The 10,870-nt window shown below is 41.6% G+C and overlaps 2 protein-coding genes across 2 annotated transcripts in view; both read right to left on the bottom strand.

Moving 5' to 3' along the window:
- The window catches only part of cap2 (cyclase associated actin cytoskeleton regulatory protein 2), a 19,346-nt gene extending 13,850 nt beyond the window's left edge, over positions 1-5,496 (bottom strand). The window contains exons 1-3 of the mRNA XM_010772969.1: positions 5,249-5,496; positions 1,312-1,439; positions 1,107-1,207 (exon numbers count right to left, since the gene is read on the bottom strand). Of these exons, the coding sequence (XP_010771271.1) occupies positions 1,107-1,207; positions 1,312-1,429 (219 nt within the window). The 5' untranslated portion in view covers positions 1,430-1,439; positions 5,249-5,496. The remainder of the gene's footprint in view (positions 1-1,106; positions 1,208-1,311; positions 1,440-5,248) is intronic.
- A 2,042-nt stretch (positions 5,497-7,538) lies between these two features.
- The window catches only part of rbm24a (RNA binding motif protein 24a), a 12,078-nt gene continuing 8,746 nt past the window's right edge, over positions 7,539-10,870 (bottom strand). Inside the window, exon 4 of the mRNA XM_010772972.1 lies at positions 7,539-9,947. Within this exon, the coding sequence (XP_010771274.1) occupies positions 9,596-9,947 (352 nt within the window). The 3' untranslated portion in view covers positions 7,539-9,595. The remainder of the gene's footprint in view (positions 9,948-10,870) is intronic.

Raw genomic sequence — 10,870 nt, forward strand, 5'->3', positions numbered from 1 at the left:
CACACACACACACACACACACACACACACACACACACACACACACACACACACACACACACACACACACACACACACACACACACACACACAGTTCGTCTCAGCCAGCTGGGTCCTGTGTGTGTCTGAGACCTGCAGTCGCGGGCCAAGGGAACCACCGGGGAGGCTTTGTCCATAAAAGGAGCTCTGCAAACTTAGAGAAACCACCTCTGGCTCTCGCTCACACACTGGCCCTCTTTCTCACCCCGTCCAGTGATGGGACGCAGAGATACAGACTTTCTTTCAAGGAACAGAGGAAGATAAACCAACATTTTCTTCTGGGATTTCTGTCTGCCCGCCTTTAGTCTTCACTCCCTGTTGTTCTGGATTTATTCAGCTATTATTGCCAACTGGCTGACCACAAAACACACAGCCCTCTGATGGGAGTACAGGTCATTACCAAAAAGGAAACAGTGCTCCACTGGCGGTTTGATAAATGAAAGTAAGGTCGTAGTTCAATCATACTCCCACCCTTGGCTTTGGGGACATGAAACCTTGGGCGATGGACCTCCCAAACTCAAACATCACCGTCCTTCAGCCTTCAGTGCAGCACTTCTTTAAGTGAGATCAAAAGCAGAACAATCCATGTTTGTTTAGAAATGTGCATCCGATGAAATGATGGTTTGGCACAGACAGACTGCACTAGTGGCTGCACATTATCCATCTGTGCTCCCACTTAGAAAACATTTCAAACTGAGAATTTTAGAAAATGGGGGCCACATCTGGAATTACATCTGGAGTTAAATTGGTAGTCCAAGAATTAGTATTTCTCTTTAAGTATTGTTGATGGACTATGAAGGGACAGCTTCTAGAAGTTTTTAATACTGAACTTTGTATGTAAAGTTGGTAGAGAGGGACTTAATAATATAGGGAATAAATAATGTTGCATTTGTAGTGCCTGCCATCTTTATCTCAGGCTGTAGCAGCTTGTTTGTTTTTCGTTAATAATTGAAAGTCACTCGTCATGGCTCAATCAACTCCTATCTTCTCTCATCTGGATTTCGATCGCTGAACAATATAAGGACGCTATTTAGAGAGACTTTGGTGCATAAATCAAACACAACTTACATGTTTCTCCACCACGCTTCCTATGGCTCTGCTGTAGTTCATGTACTCTGACACTGGACCTCTCAGCAGGACATCAAAGGCCTCCATACACCGAGACAGACCTGCAGACACAAGAGGGACAGATTAAAGCTCTCATGTCCATCTTTCACTTCAATCTTTAACCTGTTGATACAAAAGAAGTTGAGTATCATTGAAGCAGACTTGCCTCCATCGATGCCATTGGTACAGTCCCCATTAGCCATGCCGTTGGACACCTGCATGGTGATGGACATTTTCTCCAGGCGAGTCACAGCTCGCTCCAGCCGCTCCACTAATCCTTCCATGGTGACAAACCTGGCAACAAAGGAACAGTTTCTTGAGATGTACTGTGAGCTCACTAGTATAATGTTTTCATTTTGTGATACATGAAATTGTGTTTTTCCATCTTCCACATCACTATGGAGGGAATAATCACTATTCAACTTCCCCATGCTGCTGCTCCTTAAAGAGCTGTGTCATTACAGAGTGTAACTTAGTTGATGCATTGGGCTTAATATGAACACTGTCTCTGTTTGAGCTGCCTGGTCCTCTGATCACAAATTGGATCAAGCAGGGAAAGAAAGCAACTGGAGTCAGACTGAGAGGAGGGACAGTGAGTACAGTGGAGAAAATTAAGGAAATCAGTGACAACACCTGACAATAGAAACAATAGAAATCTATGTTTTCTGTTTGGGTCCAAAATAATCACATAAATGTATACGCACAAAAAATACACTTTATACATAATTGGGAAATTGTCACTAAACTTCTAAATCACATAACTTGCGCTTTTTCAGCATAATAATGCTCAATAGAGGAATTGGAATGGATATCTTATTTTTGTATTTAATATTGAGCAACATCTATGTCCCAGGATGGCATCAGTGACCTTGTAAAATCCCCAAATAATATTTCCACATGTTTATATATGCCTCATCGTGAGGCAATGCAGCGGTCAGTCAACAGATTGGAATTCAACCCGGCATCTCGCAGCATGTTTAGACAAACTGCTGGTTAACACGCTCGTCCTAAACTGACACCTGCTACCTCCAGGACCCACACACAATCCTATTGTGAGAGTTATAATCTGTTTATTTGCTTTACATATGATCTATAAAAAAACACCAGGAGGCTCTGAGTTGCATTAATATGTCAGCTATGACTGGATTGTTTTCCCTGTCTGTAATCCTTGTGAATTATGTCTTGTAATTATGTGCTAGGAGCGGCTACAATGTCCTGATGGGCGTCATCGAGCCGTCTCTCTGGAGAGTCAGATGCCTGTCGCAGGAATCAGCTGCTATTTCTGCTCTCTGGGTCACAACAGCTCTAAAACCTGGAGAGCTATGTCCCAATCTGCTCCATGAGTTTGTTTTTTGTTTTTTTATTAGAAAGGTTTAACTCTCCAGTATCACTCTGGACATTATTGTCCCGAATTACTAATTAGGGTAGTACATTTGAATGATACCAGAGGGTTAAGTTAATTAAATGCATTATGTTCATATATTTTTGGAAACAATTTCTCTTAAGCCTTCTGTACAATTTTATAGTTAGTCTTGTAGTGAACAATGTTTTCTGGTAACGCTAAACCAAAAGATGTATCTGCCATTATAACATTGTAGATCAGGTCAAGTGTTTATGTGCAACATTTCAAGTAAACTGTGTTTTGAATAGCAGAAAAATAAAATAAATGCTACAATACGAACGTTTATCCTGACGATTTGTTTATATTTACATCCAATGACTAATGTCAATGACAAAGTGAGAAACCTGTGACTCTTCAACAATGACTGAAACCCTATACAATAAAGTGTGTCTTATTAGAAAGTTGTACTCTGTGGCACTAAAGTTAAATGTGTATTCTTTAAAATGTTGGAAACTTTATTTCTTTAGGACAAATGGCCGTTGATCATCAGAACAGGGATCTGCTATAACAATTAATAATTTGTCATTATTCAAGCAAAAGGCGGTGTTTTCTTTTTAAAGACGCCCGACTCTGAGTAATTGGGATAGGCAGTTTTCTTGTTCTGATGTTGTATAGATAATCAAAAATGAAACCTAGAGACCATCCAACTCCCGTACTACCAGCTCAGACTTCACACATCTCTGAATTCTTCCATCATTTTGAACTAAACACCTATAACGTTTTTTGTGACTGCATCCTCCATGGACGTGACATTATTGCAGTGACAGAAATCATACACACACAATGCTGGCTGGTAATAATGACCTATTGCAGTCATATTATTGCAGCTTTTAATTTAATGCATTTAATAGAGGACAACTACTCTATTTGCTCAAGTACAAAACACTCCACTTAATCACTGTCACACTCAATAATAATAAAGAGATTAAGAACCATGAGACAAAAACAGCCGGCGTCTGCACTGATTGCATTCATTGTCAGCCAGCCAAATTCTCCATGGCAATGCAAAGCCATGGCCAATAATGCTCTTTTAACTTTCATAAACTCTTAATACATTCAGCCCATCAAGGAAACTGAAGGGGAACAGCAAGACACTCAGAAAATGTATGGGACAAAGACTGTCAAACCCAAGACAACCTCAACATGTTACAGTCAATGGAGTTCATCTATCAGTAATTTGCAGCTGTTATATTAAGTGGACTTTAGCAGACTTTAGCCCCAGTGAATGAAAACATTATTCCCTCTGTTCCTGCAGACAGGTGGGCAGCAGCGTTTGTCACAAAAAGTCCCCAACCGACAGCTGAGAAAGCACAAATGTTCCTGCAGTGGAAAGATATTAATGACTTTACCCTGAACCGCGTGTCTTCTGAACCCACTGGCCTGGTATCTGATCTTTGGGGCTATATCGGGCCTCAGTCTGCAGCTATAGTAGGACTCTCTGACTGTAGGCTATTCTGATGCAGGTCTCGAAAGTACTGTACTGTATAAATTCCTTTGAGTAAACACGGAAATATCTGTTAAAACTGTTTATCTGTAGTGTGTGTGCTACAGGCAGAGTCAAAGATATTTTTCAATGGGTCATTTTGGGCGATTTCTTTGCCCCAATGTGTGAAATTTAGAAGACTTTACATACATGACCACACATTTCCTTGCCCCCTTGATTGTGTTTTATGCAGAAAATGTAGTGGCAATTTTACTACTGGCAATGGTTTCAGGTGCTACAGTTGTTTATACAGCTACTAAACAGGAAGCTGTGACGTCATCGGTATGTTAGTCAAAGTCTTCGTATTTGTATCTACTTTCAAAAACACTTATATGGTTTCTTGTTTTATGTTGATATTTTTTTTACATAGCTGAAAGTGGACATCTTCCTTTAATTCAACTGACAAAAACGATGTTTAAATTATTCCACAACTAGTAAATAGGCGATATTATCTGCCAAATATATTGTGACAGAAAAAAAAACTATGATATCAATATAATGTGGGCCTAATGGTGAAGAGTCAATGTCACTTAAAGAACCATTTAAAGCTGTTGTGGACATTTTTATCATTTGATATGACCGTAATCAGCAGAAAGGATAAATGGGATTTCCTTTTTTTCAGAGCACAGTACTTCCGGTCAATGGTTACTCAAAAATTGGTTCTCAAAAGGTGAGTTTAGCCAAAATGTATTTCAACATCTAAGCCAACATAGACATGTGATACTATCATCAAAAGCTAGATGAACTTCGAGCTAAGATTGTTTGTCAAAACAATACTTTGAAATTCGGAAAATGTACAGCCTAATGCATAATAGCCTATAACATAAACAAGCAGCTTGAATCTCTATTGTCTAATTACAGGTGGTGTTCACGCGGCACTCACAGGTCAACGATGACGCGTCATAATAAAACATGACATGGCACACTGCTGGCATGCTGACAGCACTTTCACCGCCCCTCAAATCTGAGGCATCACACCTCAACATCACCGTTTCTCCAGAAGAAACGACTTGAAATAAAACAAAATCACCAATAACATGACATCACTCAGTGTTCTTATAGCCTACTGTAAGAAACCATGGTGCGCGGAGGGAGCAGGTGAAGATGACTTTGTTTGGACATGTCTGCTACTCTGCGACACCCCAATATCCATCCGCCCCACCCAGAAAATGTACCAAACACAGTAACAAACAAACTCGTCATAAGAAAACAACTTACCTCCCTTCTCTGGTTCGCTTTTTGCAGATGTTTTCTTAGGACTCTCAATATCCCGGGAAGAGTTCGTGTCTGTGTGCTGCGGTCCCCTCCTGCCTCCCAGCCCCGTCACTCAGCTGTCTCTTCCGGGAAGTCCTAAATAAGCCACACGGTGAACCTGAGAGAGGGACCGTGACTCAGTGCCGCAGTGTCTCCTCTCTCCGCGGCTCACGAGCTTCTACCTCGCAGGCAACATGGCAGCCTCAGACAGAGTCGCTAAAAATAGTTATTGACGCTGTGGCGAAGTCTGCATGAGGGGAATGGACCTGAATTTACAGGGAAGTCTTCATCATCTTCATCCAGTGAAGTCGAGCCAAGGTTTGACACCTAAATTTGGTTTTAAAATCTCCCCTTAAATGCAATATTATATTAGTTCCCAAGCCGGTTTTATATTCTGGATAAATTAGAGCCTTTAATAAGTCAACAGGTGGACTGCATTTAAAAAAAAGATTTATAGCAGACATTTTGAATTTTCTTTCAAAAGCACAGGTGAACGTAATAACAGTTATAGCTGCATTCCACTTGCCAGTATGCACCACATGTCCTGGTTTGGTGCATGTTGGCTCTCTGGGACACTTAGGGAAAGTCATGCGGTTATTAAATTCACCTGTGCTTTATGATATGTCAAAATGTCCACAGTTTTAATTTCCAAGATCAACCAGGTTCAAAGGAGTACTCAACTGATTAATGATTGCAAGTTCTGTGATTATTGATTGCAATGTAAAGAAAATGGTCCGTGGGTGCAGCAGAGGCCAATATTTTTTTGACTCAAAGAAACAAGTAGCATATTGTAAAGAACTTTACATTTCAACTTTACATTTTTGGTCCTTGAAAGGCAATTGGTTTTTGCAGCAAGACAAGACAATAAAATGTCAATACAATTATTTTTTACTGTATGGGCGCATATATGAATGCAACAGTGTGAACAGTGCTTCACTTCATAAAGACAGTATTTTGACTGGGACCACTAACACAAAGATTATTCCGCTTGCAACTTTTTTTTTTAAATCGCTCTCTATCCAAAATGCATAATGGACATTCAGTAGTTTGAAATCCTTTCATAAACAGCAGATGACTAACATATCCATCTCTAAACCCTAAAATGTTGACTATGTGGGATGATAAACGTTAGTTCAATGCTGGAAATACATAATTTATAAAGGTATGATATAGCCTACAGTGAGACCAAGAATTAAGATATTTCAGAGCTTCTTAATTTCTCAATGAGGCTTTTTGGTAGGCTCAACATTACATTTGTAATTAAACCCAAAGTTTGTTTTAAAACTGATACAACTTCTGATTATTCTTATTATTGGTGTATAACAGACAGGTAATGCTTTTAATCTGACTATTTACTATTCGTTAACAAATACTCTAGTTACAAGGTATAAATAAAAGATAGTTAGAACGTAGGGCTGACTTTAGTAAACTGATCCTGGGTGCCACGTCAAAGTCTTATCAAAACTTCATCACAGCTCTGCATCATCAGTTAAATAAAGTAACAGCTTTAATTGTTATCATGGTGTCAGATGCTATGATAGCACCTGTTTTTTACCCATAAGGCTTTGTTGTGACCATGCTGTGTCATGATCACCCCACTATAGTTTTAGGTTTCACCAAGGCCCAAAATACTCCCTGGAGCCGAGTGGCAGAGACAAAGCAGCATGTTCTTAATAACATGACTTATTGACTAGAGGATGAATCATTCATATTCTTTAGACTTTATTACGTGTCAGAGGTATCCACACTTTGGGTGTGACTGAGAGTGTTTCAAATGACGTCTTCTCAAAATGGTTTCCCAGTGACGGGGAGCGGAGCAGTTTGTCACCTCACAGATGTTGCTCAGAGAAAGACTTACAGCTCAAGACAGACAATCTCAATTATTTTATATTGAACATATGGCACAAAGGCAATACATTCATTATGCTCATGAGGGTGTGTAAGGCAGACTGAAAGGCTACATTGGAGGAGGATCACACAAATGTAAAATATCAAACACTTCCTGCACAAAAAGATCATCATATTCATTCAAATAGCCTGTCATGCGAGATGAAATGCACTCTTCATGAAAATAAATCACCAAGCTTTTTAAATATAGATCATTTTATTCCAATTTTAAGTAAATGGTGTTGAAATTCTGCAGTGAAGGTATTAATATCAACATGACCTTTGCATTTAAATACACTTTACATGCCTTCATCCAGTGACAATGAGAAGCATCCTTAAAAAGTTTTTTTGTCATTTATTTTTCATATTTCCCTTGTAAGAAATAGTTCAAGTATAAAAATTCCCGACAGTGTAAAATAGCTCATCTGATGAATATTAAGCAAAAGAAGCACAGCTAATGAACCCTTGACAACGACTATACATTCTAGTGGAGAAAGCAGCATTTTCGCTTGTTTTTTGTGAAAGTTATTATTATTTATTCCTCTCATCTAAACACAGAAGAGTACAATCTCCATGCAAACAGGCCTGCATTTAAATAAAGTTCCTTCCCTACAAAAAGGCATTAAGCTAATGTCATGTTCTAAAGAATCAAAAAGATTAAAAAAATAAAAGTACAGTGCACATAACAGTATCTTAAATAACTCCTACATTGACATTTTTGGTTGAGTATGTTAATAATAATTATAATAATATTACTAAAACTAATCAATAACTTATATATGCCTTGAGATGAGTACATAATATTAATAATACAGTACCGCCACTAAGTCTCTACTCTCAGAGCGTCAACATCGTCAACCCTCAAAAATAAATATCTTAAATAGTAGATTTATCTTTTTTTGTGTGTTTTTTTCCTCTTAAATAGCAGTAAAAATGTAAGGCACACAGACCGACATAACGTCAAAGAGTCCTCTTCACCCCTCCTGGTGATCTTGACAGACATGAGGCAGGCCAGTTGTCGAGTAGCTTTGGTGAAAGTGTGTGTGAGTGTGTACCTGACACCAGACTACAGCAGCACAGAGGTGGAAGTGCTGACAGCTGCATGACTGAGGGGAGGTGGGGGGGCTCTGCTGTGGGGCACTGCGTTGGGTGGAGGTTTGTGAAGTTGGTTCCCAAATGGGCCCAGCCGGGGATTAAAATGTGACAGCTCAACAAACGAGCACAAGTGATGCGTTCTTTCCAGAGTGATCCGTCTGTGTGGCGCTGGAGCGGCGCTGTCCTCCCCCACCACCAGCTGCTCTCTCTCTCTCCCTCTCTGTCTCTCTCCCTCTCTCTCTCTCTCTCCCTCCATCCCAGAGCCCGAGAGAAACACAACTGTGCTGCCTTTGTCTTTGACTGCTATGTGTGCAACTCTGGATGCATGTGTCTGTGTACGTGTGAGTGAAACATGTGGAAAAGCGACAGGTTTAGTGTTTCTCATTGTCTGAAGCCGTTTTCAACCTCCCTCCTGTTGTCAGTGCGTTTGCTTTGTTTGCCAAGTCCCCCTTTAGTCCAAGAATCAAGTCAGAGTTGATGACATTTTCAGTTTTTTTGTTGCTTTTCTTTGTTTTTTTGTCTCCTGGTGATTTGTTTGCTTAGCATAGGTCAAGAGGTCGAGACACAGAGTAAAAAAAAGGGACATTCAGCATCAGGAAGATAAAAAGGTAGTTCATCAAATAAGTGTGACACAATAAGTTAGGACTCCTCGACTTCCTGACAGAGGTCACATTATAATAGCTAACATGTTGGAAACTGTTCCATTTCCCTGATTATCAGAAAATATTAACTCCTAAAAATGCACTTGATATGACAAAAAGAACAAGAAGAGCCCCCAATGTGTAATAATAACAATAATAAATATATATGTTATGAGGGCATAAAATAACCGAAAACACTTGTGGTAAAACCACAAATGAAAAATAATAGACCTAAACTAACATTAAAGACAGCAATAGGACTTGAAGGCAGTTCAACACCTATACCAACCACAGGGATTAGTTCCTGCTTCTCTTCTATAAATAAGTACTCTACTACAATGATAATAGTAATGATAATAGTAATAACAACAACAATAATAGTAAATCACTTTCCATTATGTGTTCTGCAACTTTTTTTTCATTTTCTCGTTTTTTGGTTGAAGCACAGCAAGTTGGAAGGTTACTGTAAAAGGTTCCCACCTCACCATCATCATCATCACTACCACCACCATCATCACCACCACCACCACCATCATAACCTTTTTAAAGCAACTCTGCCTACGAGTCGCTGACACGCCCGCCCTTAAGGCCAATCCCTCTTCCTTTTCCTTCGCCGCTCCTCCTGACCAATCAGCTGTGGTCGGGGGCGGGGCTCCTCGCTCTGCATGTCCAGTGGTTGCAGTAGCTGCTATTGCATGCGGTCGGCTTGCAGCTGCTGAGGCTGGTACTGCCCGAAGGCGGCGGCAACAGCAGCGGCTGAGCCCGGGGCGGCGGTGGCCAGAGGCTGCTGGACTGCGTAGCCGTACCCCGCGGTAGTCATGTAGCCTGCGGCGGCGGGGGAGGCGGCGTAGGGATACTGCTCATATGCAGCGGCTGCAGCAGCACTGGCTGCGGCGGCAGAATACTGAGCGTAGGCCGCTCCAGTGTAGTCGATGTAGGGGGAGGAAGCGTTGGAAGGTGCATTGGCTGTAGGCTGCACATGAGGGATGACCATACTAGGCTGTACGAAGGCCTGAGGGTACATATAGTGAGCCGGGATGCTGTGAAACAAACACACATATGAAAGGTTAGATTGATTCACACAGAGTTGATTGCACCTACCCTAAAACCCAAACCCAACTCCATCACACTGCGGCCAAGCGCCCGCCCACCACCCAGCCCCAGTCCAATCCACCAGTCAAGAACACCAAGGAAACGCCTGCTAGTAGGGATTAGAACAATATAGGGTTGCCAAAATAGAAATTTCTCTGTGAAAAGAAGACTTTAAGGTGAGGAAAACTGTGGCTCACTCAGAAACTCAAAGAGTGGTATGATTACATTTAGAGGTCATTAGGAAAAGTTTTTTTATATTTCTTGTTTGGTCAGTGTTTAGTTTGTGAAGGCAGAGCTACAGAGAAGCAGGGGGAGGTGAGATGAAAAGGAGAAGAAAGAAAAAAAGTTTGAGATCTGTAACCTGCAGCTCGGTTGTCCGTCACACCAGTAGGTTGTGTTGACTTTAGTGTAATTAGGTGGATGGTCGGTTCAGCCTCTGAGGAGAGACTGTACATCCCAATCGCTCAGTCGAGGGGAGTACGAGGCGAAGGTTAGGGTCAAAGGGTCGGAGGTATCTGCGTACCCCCCGCGCGCGTAGTGGTGTGGTACCGTGCTGTCGTACAAGAGTAAGGAGACAGTACGGTTGATGGAATATATTGATGGTCGTGTGAAGGGACAGAAGACCCACGGCCTCGGGATGAGGGGTGTGAGCGTCCGAGGGGGGGCCGAGAAAGACAGGGCTCGTCTGCCACCTCTTTGACCGGTCGGGTCGGCGGAAAACTTTTGACAGTACGACAGTTTCACGTCACTGTAAAGTGTTACGTAAAGGACCCGAGTCGAGAGCCGGCGGTGCGGGGCGGAGGCCGCATGACATTCGAGGGGGGGGCGGGGGAGGCCTCTCCTTCGCCCTGGCCGGTTGTCTGCGCGTCGT

Source organism: Notothenia coriiceps, unplaced genomic scaffold (assembly GCF_000735185.1).
Source record: "Notothenia coriiceps isolate Sejong01 unplaced genomic scaffold, NC01 NC01_scaffold00011851, whole genome shotgun sequence".
Taxonomy (NCBI): domain Eukaryota; kingdom Metazoa; phylum Chordata; class Actinopteri; order Perciformes; family Nototheniidae; genus Notothenia; species Notothenia coriiceps.